Source organism: Leucoraja erinacea, chromosome 2, assembly GCF_028641065.1.
Source record: "Leucoraja erinacea ecotype New England chromosome 2, Leri_hhj_1, whole genome shotgun sequence".
Lineage (NCBI taxonomy): Eukaryota > Metazoa > Chordata > Chondrichthyes > Rajiformes > Rajidae > Leucoraja > Leucoraja erinaceus.
In genome coordinates, this window is record NC_073378.1 from 4551475 (window position 1) to 4565668 (window position 14194).

A 14194-nucleotide genomic window follows, 5' to 3' on the forward strand; every position below is an offset into this window, starting at 1 on the left:
GTTTCAAGGTCTGAAGAAGGGTTTTGGCCCGAAACGTTGCCTATTTCCTTCGCTCCATAGATGCTGCTGCACCCGCTGAGTTTCTCCAGCATTTTTGTGTACCTTCAAGGTTATCATTATTGATACTAGTTTGGTATTCCAGATTTATGAAACCAAATTGAAATACCCTTGATGCCATAGTGGGATTCAGATTCAAGCTTGCAAATCAATTGTCCATGTCTCTGTTAATCCAGTAATACATTTATACAGAATCAAGGGATATGGGGAGAAGGCAGGAACGGGGTACTGATTTTGGATGATCAGCCACGATCATATTGAATGCCTGTGCTGGCTCGAAGGGCTGAATGGCCTACTCCTGCACCTATTGTGTATGTTTCTATGTTTCTATGAGCAAAGATCACAAATTTGATTAAACTTTTCGAGGAAGGATTTAGGAAGATTCATGAAAGCAGGGCAAGAGATATTGTCTATATGAACTATATTAAGATATTTTGCAAGGTCCCGCATGGCAGGCTAGTCTAGAAGGTTATGGCACATGGAAACAAAGTGAATAGACTCACTGTATCCAAACTCAGCTTGGTGAGAGCAGGCAGGATTTGTAGAACCCTTTACTGATTGAAAATCTATGATGAGTGGTTCACCTCGCGTATCAGTGCTGGGACTTGTAGTTTGTGATATATATATATAATTACAACTTGGATTGAATGTATGAGGTATGATTTGTCAGTTTACAGATAACAAAATGTTTGGTAGTGTCTTGGATAGCGCAGAATAAGTCTCAGGCCACAGCAGGACATACGTCAGGTGGAAAGTTGGACTGAGAGTTGGCAGATGGAATTTAATCCCAATAACAGTAAGGAGATGATTTGGGAAGTCAAATAGGTCTAAGGCAAACACACCAAAGGTAAGGTGCCAAGGAATGTTGATGCATAGAGGAATCTTAGGGTTCAAATCCACAGTTCTCTAAATGTGGTCATAAAAGAAGGAATGGGTGACGTTTTGGGTCGAGACCCTTCTTCCCGTTGAGTAACTCCAGCATTTTGTGTCTACCTTCGATTTAAACCAGATTCAACTCTCTTGAATCTTGAATCTTGAATCTGCAGTTCTTTCCCATCAAATAATGCTTGTCTATTTCTATATAGGGTAATATTGGAAAGCCTGGCAAAAGAGGTCATCATGGAATTCGAGGATTCCAAGGCGAACAGGTAGTCATGAATAACAATGCGCATTTAATTACAACTTTACTGATATGGAAGTTAACAGTTCAACTGCTGTAATTTTACTATTTTGTTTACTGCCTATTTTGTTTAAATATTTTTATTAGAAGCAATGTACAATAATATAAAACATGATTAGCATAATACATTTCGTGTACAACTTGTTTTAAATTTAGTAGTTAAAAAAAGTAACAAAAGCAAGGAGAAGAGAGAAAGAGAGTATTAAATAAAGTAGTGATATTGATAGTTCATGAAAAGAGCCCATAAAGTTATAAAGCCCAAAAGAGAAAACTAAAGGGAGAGATGAAACAAGAAGAAAAAATAATATAGAAGAGAAAAAAAAAAGAGTTTACTGTATATTTATCCTGCCTTACAGCCGTTCCCCCTTCAAGAGTTTGCTTGCATGTTTGGCAACATTCTGTTTCTTCACTCCGGTAACCAATTCGAACATCCAGATTGTTGTAGTCCAGCTTAATCCTTTTCCAATTCCACAAAGGGTGCTGGTAGAGAATCTGGGCAGCAGGGCAAACACATGGAAACCAGTCAAAAGCTCAACACTTTGCAGCGGTTTGGTCGGGATGCATTAACATCCATTTATCACCACTCCCCACTATCAATGCCAAGCTCATTATTCTCATTCAAAATAAGAGAAACAAACCTAGGAGTCTATGGCATAATCTCATTCAGTCCGGTTTAGTTTATTGTCACGTATATCAGGGTACAGTAACAGGCCTTTGTTGTGTGCAAAGCAGGTAGCAGAAATACAATACATGATTACAATCGAGCCACTCACAGTGTGCAGATACATGATAAGGGAATTCACTGGCCAACTAGGAGTGCCACATGATTGTTTGATTTACTACCTTTTTTTAAATTTCAAGTTTGTTTAAAAGTACGTTTTGGAGGATTAATTTAATGTTTCTATGTGGGGGAGGGGGGTAGGGTAAGGGGGAAACCGTTTCCCAGACACTTCCTGGCGAGGATGTGACTATTCTCCGAGTCGCATCTTCAAGTCAAGTCAAGTCAAGTCAAGTTTATTTGTCATACACATACGAGATGTGCAGTGAAATGAAAGTGGCAATGCTCGCGGACTTTTGTGCAAAAGACAAACAACAAAACAACCAAACAAACTATAAACACAATCATAACACACATATTCTTTTACATAATAAATAATGGAAGGAAAAACGTTCTGTAGAGTTAGTCCCTGGTGAGATAGGCGTTTACAGTCCGAATTGCCTCTGGGAAGAAACTCCTTCTCAACCTCTCCGTTCTCACCGCATGGCAACGGAGGCGTTTGCCTGACCGTAGCAGCTGGAACAGTCTGTTGCAGGGGTCGAAGGGGTCTCCCATGATTTTATTTGCTCTGGAGTTGCACCTCCTGTTGTATAGTTTCTGCAGGGGGGGTGAGTGAAGTTCCCATAGTGCGTTCGGCCGAACGCACTACTCTCTGCAGAGCCTTCTTGTCCTTGGCAGAGCAATTCCCAAACCAGATGGTAATGTTCCCAGACAAGATGCTTTCCACCGCCACTGAGTAGAAGCACTGGAGGATCCTCGGAGACACTCTGAATTTCCTCAATTGCCTGAGGTGGTAAAGGCGCTGCCTTGCCTTACTCACGAGTGCTGAGGTGTGATGCCCATGTTATATCCTCAGAGATGTGGACTCCCTCCCTCATGGCCTATCAACTGGATTGGCAAGGCCTTTCCTGCCGGGAGACCGGGCCAAAGCTTCAGCAGCGGTGCAGCACTGGATTCACCGCGGAGCGGGTGATGTCTTACCTGGGTCGCCGTTTGAAGCTCCGGAGTGTTGGACCTGCTGCTTCAACATCGTGGAGCTGTGGTTTGCAGAGCTTCCAACACGGGTGGCGCTGACTTCAACATCGCGGAGTCCTGCGATCCCTTTGCCGAGGGCCGCCAGCGTGAATCTCCGCCCAGCTCGTCCTGTGGACTTCGGGAGCCGCTGCCTCCGGTAGGAAATGGCCGATTCGGAAGTCCAAACCGCTGAGGTTGTTCTCCCGTTCCGACATCGGAGTTCCATCATCCAGCGAGCGGGCCTGAACATCGGGCTGCCCGTAGCGGTGAGAGCGAGGCGTTCGGGAGCCCCCCCGACCACGGGTGAACAACAGAGGAGGATGTGACTGAATTTTAATGCTTTCCCTCACAGTGGGAAACTTTGATTTTGCTGTGTGTTATAGACTATCGTGTTCTGTGCTCTTTTTTATTCGTATGGCTGTAAGGTGACCACAAATTTCACTGTAACAATTGGTGCACGTGACAATAAATCTCTTGTCTCTTGTCTCTTGTCTTGTCTTGTCTCTTATCTCTTGAATAGAAATGTTGCTGTAGGGGCAGAGATTTAAAAGATGGAGCGATTGTAATATGTGACTTTAGATCTGCTTCTGTGGCCAGCAAACAAATAATCACTTGGGTTGGGCGCCATCTTGGGTGACTCTCCTTGTCAACAGATCATAACATAAATCCTCTATTCCGCTGGAACTTTGCTAGCTTTGATAGGTTGTTACTAACACCTATGAGAGAGAGAAGCGAGTGTTACCAAACTACCAAATTCACTGGGGTGGAACCCTCTCCAAGACGGACGTGAAGCTCACCGTTTGACCTGTTTTTACAAAATGTTAAATGGCCAGCTCTACATAGATTACAAAACCTAAACCAAACCCAAACCAATTAGGAGCAGACGAGGGCATTTGATCCAATTTGTGATTCTAGCTTCCAAGACGGATGTCTGCAGCAATTCGTTCTTCCCCCGCACAATTAAATCATGGAATAATCTCCACCCTACTATAGTTACCCAACAAGATGCAACTAAAATTAAGGTAGCTCTTTCTTCCCAATAACCCTTTCTGGCTTAAGTCCTCCCTCAACCACCTCCAGTTTAAATTCCATTTGGAATATATTGGAGGACCAAGAAACAAGGAACCAAGAACCAAGAGCTTACAGAGATAGCATACACCACCTGATGAACTCTCCCTCATTAAAAGGTCAGCTGCATAATGCTTTTGATTGTGCCACTTGAGCATTCTTACAGAGTCTTTACTTTAAATTTTCTTTTGAAATATTTTTGCTGATCTGCATTGAGATTTTATTCATCTGTTAGAAACATAGACATAGAAATTAGGTGCAGGAGTAGGCCATTCGGCCCTTCGAGCCTGCACCGCCATTCAATATGATCATGGCTGATCATCCAACTCAGTATCCCGTACCTGCCTTCTCTCCATACCCTCTGATCCCGTTAGCCACAAGGGCAACATCTAACTTCCTCTTAAATATAGCCAATGAACTGGCCTCGACTACCCTCTGTGGCAGAGAGTTCCAGAGATTCACCACTCTCTGTGTGAAAAAAGTTCTTCTCATCTCGGTTTTAAAGGATTTCCCCCTTATCCTTAAGCTGTGACCCCTTGTCCTGGACTAACATCGGGAACAATCTTCCTGCATCTAGCCTGTCCAACCCCTTGAGAATTTTGTAAGTTTCTATAAGATCCCCTCTCAATCTCCTAAATTCTAGAGAGTATAAACCAAGTCTATCCAGTCTTTCTTCATAAAACAGTCCTGACATCCCAGGTATCAGTCTGGTGAACCTTCTCTGCACTCCCTCTATGGCAATAATGTCCTTCCTCAGATTTGGAGACCAAACCTGTACGCAATACTCCAGGTGTGGTCTCACCAAGACCCTGTACAACTGCAGTAGAACCCCCCTGCTCCTATACTCAAATCCTTTTGCAATGAAAGCTAACATACCATTTGCTTTCTTTACTGCCTGATGCACCTGCATGCCTACCTTCAATGACTGGTGTACCATGACACCCAGGTCTCGCTGCATCTCCCCCTTTCCCAATCGGCCACCATTTAGATAATAGTCTGCTTTCCCGCTTTTGCCACTAAAATGGGTAACCTCACATTTATCCACAAATGTCTTTCCTGAATTTACTGTATATTCAGAGAAGCTTGATTTTAATTTAAATTGACCGTTAAACAATGACATAATTAACGGATTAGAAATGTTTTTTTGTGCGTGTATGAAGGAACTTAAACAAGGAACAATTATACATGTAGCCAGAACATTTTGGGCTAAATTCCTTTATGTAATGCACAATGATTAATGTATGAGTTATGTGGAAGGCTACATTTGGTCTGGAGCCTCTGAGTCTATGCTGCACTTATGCTCAGAAACATCTAGAACTGCTTGCAAATGGAGTCATAGAGTGATACAGTGTGGGAACAGGCCCTTCGGCCCAACTTGCCCACACCGGCCAACATGTCCCAGCTACACTAGTCCAACCTGCCTGCGCTTGGTCCATATCTCTCCAAACCTGTCCTAAATGTACCTGTCTAACTGTTTCTTAGACAATGGGCTTTCTTAAACAGTCCCAGACTCAACTACCTCCTCTGGCAGCTTGTTCCATACACCCACCACCCTTTGTATGAAAAAGGTACCCCTCGGATTCCTATTAAACATTTTCCCCTTCACCTTGAACCTATGTCCTCGATTTACTCTGTGCAAGAGACTGTGCATCTACCCGATCTATTCCTCTCATGATTTTGTATACCTCTATAAGATCACCCCTCATCCAAGGAATAGAGACCCAGCCTACGCAACCTCTCCCTATAGCTCACACCCTCTAGTCCTGACAACATCCTTGTAAATCTTTTTTTAACCCTTTCAAGCTTGACAATATCTTTCCTATAACATGGTGCCCAAAACTGAACACAGTATTCTAAATATGGCCTCACCAACGTCTTATACAACTGCAACATGACCTCCCAACTTGATACTTAATACTCTGACTGATGAAGGTCAATGTGCCAAAAGCCTTTTTGACCACCTTATCTACCTGTGACCCAACCTTTGAGGAACCATGTATCTGCACTTCTAGATCCCTCTGCTCCACAACACTTCCCAGAGGCCAACCATTTACTGTGTAGGCCCCGCCCTTGTTAGACGTCCCAAAATGACGTCCCAGCATATGGATTGTTCTCACGTGTAGTTCATTTGCACAGGCATGTCCAGCGAGCAGTCCAGCCAATCTTCAGAAACAGACTTTCACAGAGCAGGTGTGGCCTAAACATGGGCTTCTAAACTGGCCCTCGAGAGTATCTGATCTGGGGAGAAGTTCTGACTATCTACTGTCTATAAACGGAACGGTGAAGATTTTATTTCAACATCTTTAGATTAACAATAATGGAGTCAGTTATTATTTGTTACAATGTGATCTTGACCTGTGCTCAAAAATATCAGTTCCTGATAAGTGCCCTTTTTCTTTACAGGGGCTAGCAGGTTCCGCTGGGCCACATGGGCAGAATGGAACCCAAGGAGCTCGAGGCCAGCAGGTTTGTAGTAAAGCTAAATGTTGGTGTACCTATGTGGTCACATAAACAGTCACAGTGAGAATGTACAAACTACACACTGGCAGCACCTGAGGAAAGGAGTGAACCTGAATCTCTGGGGTTGGAAAGTGGCAGCTCTGCTAACTATCCCACTGTTCCATCCCTATTAAGTTGCATTTTGTAAATATCTTTTATTCTGTTTCAGTAGCTGGACTTCCATAGCTCCCTGAGTAAATTAGCCTTTGTAATCCACTAAGTAATAGAAACATAGAATCATAGAAATTAGGTGCAGGAGTAGGCCATTCGGCCCTTCAAGCCTGCACCGCCATTCAATATGATCATGGCTGATCATCCAACTCAGTATCCCGTACCTGCCTTCTCTCCATACCCCCTGATCCCCTTAGCCACAAGGGCCACATCTAACTCCCTCTTAAATATAGCCAATGAACTGGCCTCAACTACCTTCTGTGGCAGAGAGTTCCAGAGATTCACCACTCTCTGTGTGAAAAATGTTTTTCTCATCTCGGTTTTAAAGGATTTCCCCTTTATCCTTAAAAAGGATATTATTCAACTTGCTAATTTCCCAAACTGTAAGAAAAGTTGAGGCAGGAGGTTTGTTCTTATTCTTTAATGAATTAAAATGTATGAATAATGAGTCGAGCTGCTGCCTCACAGAACCAGAAGCCCGGGTTCAACCCTGACCTGGGGTGCAGCCTGTGTACAATTTACAATACAATACAATACAATTTATTTGTCACTTGAACCTCATAGAGGCTCAAATGAAATGTTGTTTCTGCAGTCATACATACAAGAAAAAAAAAGACCCAAGACACAACACAGTTTACACAGACATCCATCACAGCGCATCTCCTCCTCGCTGTGATGGAAGGCAAAAAAACTTCTCTCCCCTGCACTTCCCTCTCCCCCCGATGTCAGAGTCAAAGTCAGAGCCCAAGTCAGAGCCCCCGGTGGGCGACAACAATTGTCCCGCGGCCATTAACGCCGCGCCGGGTGCTGCAAGGCCGCGTGCCTGGTCTTGTTGTTGGAGCCCCGGGCGGGCATTGGCAAAGTCCCGCAGCCGTTGAAGCCACGCCGGGCGATGATGTAAGGCCCCACTCCAGGTCATCCTCGACCCCGCTACTCGGGCGGGAGAAGTCGCCGTTGCGGAAGCCCCGAAAAGTGGTCTCCCAGCAGGGACCCGCGGGCTCCCAGTGTCACTGTCCACCAGACCTGCGGTTGGAGCCTCCGAATCCCCGGGGTCGCAGCAGCAGCAGCAGCAGCAGCGCGCCACCACCGCTCCTCCTGCTCTGGACTCGGCCAGCTCCGTGATGGTGAGTAGCTCTGCAGCTCCGTGACTGGAGCCCCAGGACGTTCCTGCTGGAGGCCGCTCCACGTTGCAGCCCCAACGACAACGGAGACCCGACAGGGAAATTTTCCGGTTTATCTCCGTGCAGGGGAAAGATTTTAAAACGTTTCCCCCCCACCCCCCCCCCCCCCCCCCCCCCCCCCCACACACACACACACACACACCACACACACACACACACACACACACACACACACACACACACACACACACACACACACCACACACACACACACACACACACACACACACACACACACACACACACCCCATCAAAAAAATAAAAAACTACATTAAAACGGGACAAAAAATAACAAAAAAACAGACAGACTGCAGAGGCCGCTGCGACGTGAGTCGCGCCGCCCACCGGAATTTATATGTTTTCCCTATGACCATGTGGGGTTCCTTTGACTGCTCCAGTTTCCTCCCACATTCCAAAGACGTGCAGCTTTGTAAGTTAATTGGCCTCTGTAAAATTGAGTGGGTGAGAAAGTTGGATCATATTGAACTAGTGAGAACAGGTGGGTGATCAGTGGTCGATGTGAAGTTGGTGGGCTGAAGCCATACTGTATCTCTAATCTAAAACTAAACTAATATCAATCATGCTACAGGGCCTGTCTGGAATCCCAGGTGAGCAAGGAATGGAGGGGTTCCAAGGACAGAAAGGACAAGCCGTAAGTAGCATTTTCTGTTGTTTATCATTACATCAGCATAAACGTATTGTACATAGAACATATGTAATGTATTAGTACAGCAGAGGAACGGGCCCACAATGTTTGTGATGAGCATGATATAGCCATATAACAATTACAGCATAGAAACAGGTCATCTCGGCCCTTCTAGTCCGTGCCGAACACTTACTCTCACCTAGTCCCATCTACCTGCACTCAGACCATAACCCTCCATTCCTTTCCCGTCCATATACCAATCCAATTTATTTTTAAATGATAAAATCGAACCTGCCTCCACCACTTCCACTGGAAGCTCATTCCACACGGCTACCACTCTCTGAGTAAAGAAGTTCCCCCTCATGTTACCCCTAAACTTTTGTCCCTTAATTCTCAAATCATGTCCTCTTGTTTGAATCTTCCCTACTCTCAATGGAAAAAGCTTATCCACGTCAACTCTGTCTATCCCTCTCATCATTTTAAAGTCCCCCCTTAACCTTCTGCACTCCAAAGAATAAACATAGAAACATAGAAAATAGGTGCAGGAGTAGGCCATTCGAGCCTGCACAGCCATTCGATACGATCATGGCTGATCATCCAACTCAGTATCCCAACCCTGCCTTCTCTCCATACCCCCTGATCCCTTTAGCCACAAGGGCCACATCTAACTCCCTCTTAAATATAGCCAATGAACTGGCCTCAACTACCTTCTGTGGCAGAGAATTCCACAGATTCACCACTCTCTGTGTAAAAAATGATTTTCTCATCTCGGTCCTAAAAGACTTCCCTCTTATCCTAAACTATGACCCCTAGTTCTGGACTTCCCCAACATCGGGAATAATCTTCCTGTATCTAGCCTGTCCAACCCCTTAAGAATTTTGTAAGTTTCTATAAGATCCCCCCTCAATCTTCTAAATTCTAGCGTGTACAAGCCGAGTCTATCCAGTCTTTCTTCATATGAAAGTCCTGATATCCCAGGAATCAGTCTGGTGAACCTTCTCTGTACTCCCTCTATGGCAAGAATGTCCTTCCTCACATTAGGAGGCGGCCCAACCAAAGTACCCATAGAGCTGCATTATGGAATGGATGATTTTATGTTTGTTGAGCGCTCTCTGTGTTATATATAAAGTAACGTTTCATGGAAACTCTGCATTTCACTTGATTTCATTTCTGAACTTATTTAAAATTACATAAGGAGCAGAAAATCAACCAGTGTCTCAGGTAGAATAATTGTAAAATATTTTTATTAGCATGTCTGAGATTATGTCAAGTAAAATAAGAGAATAAAATGGCTTAAACTAGAAGGCAGGAGAGCTTTACCTAAAATTACTGATATTTCCTCCTCTATTAATGTATTTTACTCTCTGTATTGGGGTAAACCCAGGCAGACATGTATGCAGATAAATCATTGTCTAATATAAGGACATTGTTGAGTTTAAGTCAAGCTGAGTTTATTGCCGTATACATAAATTGGCGAGATACAGCTACATTTCTTGCAACAGCACCATCATGGTACATATATCCAGACAATAGGCAAAAACATAAATTGTGCATACGTCACACATATTGTACACGACAAAGATATTGAAAGAGAAAAAAAACATATTAGTGCAAAGTTACACCATTAGAAAAATGAGTGTATGGTAGTACAAGAGGTGGCCTGGAGTGTTCTGCTACTGAGGTGTGATCATGGTTGTGCAGGTTGGTTCAGGAACCTGATAGTTATAGAAGTTGTTATAGCTGTTCCTGAAACGGGTATTGTGAGAATGCAAGCATCTGTACGTCCAGTCTGACGACAGCAACAAGTAAAGGTAGGGTATACTTGATGATAGATGTCGCCACAGAATTCTCTCCATGGTGGGGAGAGATGTGCCCCTGATGGACCAGACTGATTTCAGCAACTGTGATGATGAGGTTTCACATACCAGTAATCTCCCCAACTGGCCGACACCTATTCGAATTGAAGGCTCTTTGCAGTATTGAGTGTGGCTCAGTGGAAAGCACCATCACATTTGTGTTAGGGGGTTCTGTGTTTTAAATCGAATCCTGGAACTACAGTACAAAATCGACACCATCGTCCCTGTGATGCCCTGATGGAGTTGCGTGTTACTAGAGTTGCCATGTTGCAAATGGAGGAGACATTGGCCTTCTATATCTAGGTTATCCATTCAATAATGTCATGGCTGAGCTGTTACCTCAGCACTACTTTCCTGCATTAACACCACCTCTCTGATTTTCAAAAAGACAAAAATCTCTGTCGAATATACGCAGTGACTAAATTGCTCCAGTCATCTCGGGTAGAGAATTCCACAGATTCACTCCCTCTGCATGAAGTGATTTCTTCTCATTTCAGTCCTGAAAGGCTGATTACCTGTTCTGAGGCAGTGACCCTTAATTCCAGTTGTGGAAACATCTTCCCTGTGGCTATCCTGTCAAGACTGTAAGAATGTTGTATGTTTCAATGAAATATATCCTTCAATTCTTCTCAACTTTATACACTCAGTCTGCTCAATCTTTTCTCATGAAACAAACCTAATATCTCATCTCGGGATCAATCTGGTGAAACTTCTTTGCACTCTCTATATTTTCAGTAGACACTTTCTTAGGTAGGGAGATGATATGTACATAATATTCCAGATGCTGTCTCACCAACAGTACATGTTGGCCAATGTGGGCGTTGGGTTGAAGGGCCTGTTTTCATACTGTATCACTCTATAACTCTAGTAGGAGATTGTTATTCCTGTAATTGAAAATCAAAAAATCTAATGTTGTTGCAAATCTGGATGAAAATGTTTGGCCCTTGTACTCAAATCCTCTAGCAATGAGGCCCAACATAGATTTAGTCTTTCTAATTGCTTTGCATTCCTGTCAATGTCTGATGATGTGTGTGTAAACAAACTGTTGTCCTTGTAGATAGGGTGGTAAAGAAAGCTTTTGGTGTGCTGGCCTTTATAAATCAGAGCATTGAATATAGACGTTGGGATGTAATGTTAAAATTGTACAAGGCATTGGTGAGGCCAATTCTGGGGTATGGTGTACAATTTTGGTCGCCTAAGTATAGGAAAGATGTCAACAAAATAGAGAGAGTACAGAGGAGATTTATTAGAATGTTGCCTGGGTTTCAGCAACTAAGTTACAGAGAAAGATTGAACAAGTTAGGTCTTTATTTTTTTGAGCGCAGAAGGTTAAGGGGGGACTTGATAGAAGTCTTTAAAATGATGAGAGGGATAGACAGAGTTGACGTGGATAAGCTTTTTCCATTGAGAGTTGGGAAGATTCAAACAAGAGGACATGACTTGAGAATGGGCCAGAAGTTTAGGGGTAACATGAGGGGGAACTTCTTTACTCAGAGATTGGTAGCTGTGTGGAATGAGCTTCCAGTGGAAGTGGTGGAGGCAGGTTCGATTTTATTATTTAAAAATAAATTGGATAGGTATATGGACGGGAAAAGAATGGAGGGTTATGGTCTGAGAGCAGGTAGATGGGACTAGGTGAGAGTAAATGTTCGGCACGGACTTGAAAGGCCAAGATGGCATGTTTCCGTGCTGTAATTGTTATATGGTTATATGGTTATATGGTTATAATAACACCTATCGGCCTCCCATCATTTAAAATACTCTGCCTTGTAGGTAGATGCAACATACCTCTAATGTTTCCCCATCCCAATGCCCAAAATTATTATCCCTCACCATTTGAACAGATTGTTCAGCCGGTAACACATTGCTGTTAATGGGTAGGTGGTGTGTGCAATTTGGCGCTTGTTTGTTATTAATTAACCAGAGAGCTTTATTTAATAGGGTGAACCTGGAGATCTTGGGGCGAAAGGTGTAAATGGACCACTTGGACGTCGTGGCTCAATGGTAAGTTTGTTCTTTTTTAAAAATATATATTCGTTGTCTAATTGTAATGTAGACATACATATTCATGTATATGTTAATGAATTGGCGTTCTATATAAGCAGGGAATGTTGGGTAATAAACCTCTCTCTTGTGATCCAGGCAACCTGCGTGTAAGTTGTTATTCATTCTGCCGACAAAATTAATAACAAAATAACAAAATATAACAAAATTGGTGACGAGGATGGAATAGAGTTTGTGAACTCATCCTTTATTGATTGAATTGAATTGAATCCTTTATTTGTCATTTAGATCTTTTGGTCTGAACGAAATGTTGTTTCCTGCAGCCATACATGTAATAATAAACAACAAAACACACAATAAACACAAATTAACATCCACCACAGTGAGTTCACCAGGCACCTCCTCACTGTGATGGAGGCAAAAGTCTTAGGGTTGCTGTCTCTTCCCTCCTCTTCTCCCTCTGCGCTGAGACGATACCCCACCGGGCGATGGTAAGTCAGTCCCGCGGTTCAAGCTCCGCGGCCCGGGGGTGGTCGAAGCTGCCGCCCTCCAGTCCAGCGGACGCAGTTGTTGCCACTTTAAATACAGTGCAGGACTGTTTTGCAACACGCAGTATTGTTTAACATTTTAAACAGTAAATACGGAGTTTTGTCGCAGTTGTTTGCAGTTGTTTGCAGTTGTTTGCTGGACACGATAGGCCACAGCTCCTTCTATGCAGGGGACTAGTTGAAAACAGCAGCTGGACAAATCGTCGAGAATTTCTATGTTGTGTCTATGTGGCCAAAGTCTAATTTGGCCTTGAGAGTTGAGCAAAAACAGTTAAGTCAAAAAACACCATTTTGACTCCCACAAAAAGGAGAGGTACTTCAAGCCAGGTGAGCAGGTTTGTATATTCAGTCCTCCCGACAAGTCCAGTCAAGACAAATGGAATGTTGGGAAAATAGTGGAAGTTTGTGGAACAAAAAGATACTTAGTTGAAGTTGGAGATAGGTCAAAAGTGTTCATGTTGATCAAATGATTCCAGCCAACGATTAACCAAAAACTAATACAGACAAAGAAACAGATTCCTCTGGTCAAAGTCAGGGTACTATAACAGAGCCAATCAAGCTAACAGTTGAGTCAACACCTAAACCTGTTACACCTGTTACTGTTAGACGATCAGGCAGGATTTGTAAACCAGTAGCCAGATTAGGTTTGTAAATAAAGTAACAAACTGCACAAGTAAAACAAAAATGTGTAGATTTGTAAAATAAATATATTATAGTCATCATTTAAGATTTGATAAATACTGGTTTAAATCAAGTATCAACACAACAAAATAATAACTGAGTAAGCTTTAATATTTAAAAAGGAAAGCAGTGTAATGTGTTCATACATATTTATGTATATGTTAATGAGTAGGCGTTCAATGTAAGGAGGGAATGTTGGGTAATAAATCTCTCTCGTGATCCAGGCAACCTGCGTGTTACTCATTCTGCCGTCCAGAATATAATGAACGGAATTCACTAATGAACAAACAAGATGGAGGAATAAAACTGACTCTTTCCATTCAATCCTTTCACTTGGCACCTCCTCAGCGGTTATCCTGAAATAATTCTGTAACTTCAGCAGAACCTATAAACTGCAATTTGCATCAACTTTCAGAATGGCCATCAGATTTATAGTAAGATCCATTCATCGCCACTCTCACCTGCTTTTCTTAACAACTCCACTACCTTTCATGTTGAGAGGCGACACAAG

The 14194-nt window shown here is 43.1% G+C and overlaps 1 protein-coding gene across 1 annotated transcript in view; it reads left to right on the forward strand.

Moving 5' to 3' along the window:
* LOC129706616 (collagen alpha-3(VI) chain-like) overlaps nucleotides 1-14194 on the forward strand; it is a 132531-nt gene that overhangs the window by 78729 nt on the left and 39608 nt on the right. The window contains exons 18-21 of the mRNA XM_055650971.1: nucleotides 1143-1205; nucleotides 6501-6563; nucleotides 8538-8600; nucleotides 12392-12454. Of these exons, the coding sequence (XP_055506946.1) occupies nucleotides 1143-1205; nucleotides 6501-6563; nucleotides 8538-8600; nucleotides 12392-12454 (252 nt within the window). The remainder of the gene's footprint in view (nucleotides 1-1142; nucleotides 1206-6500; nucleotides 6564-8537; nucleotides 8601-12391; nucleotides 12455-14194) is intronic.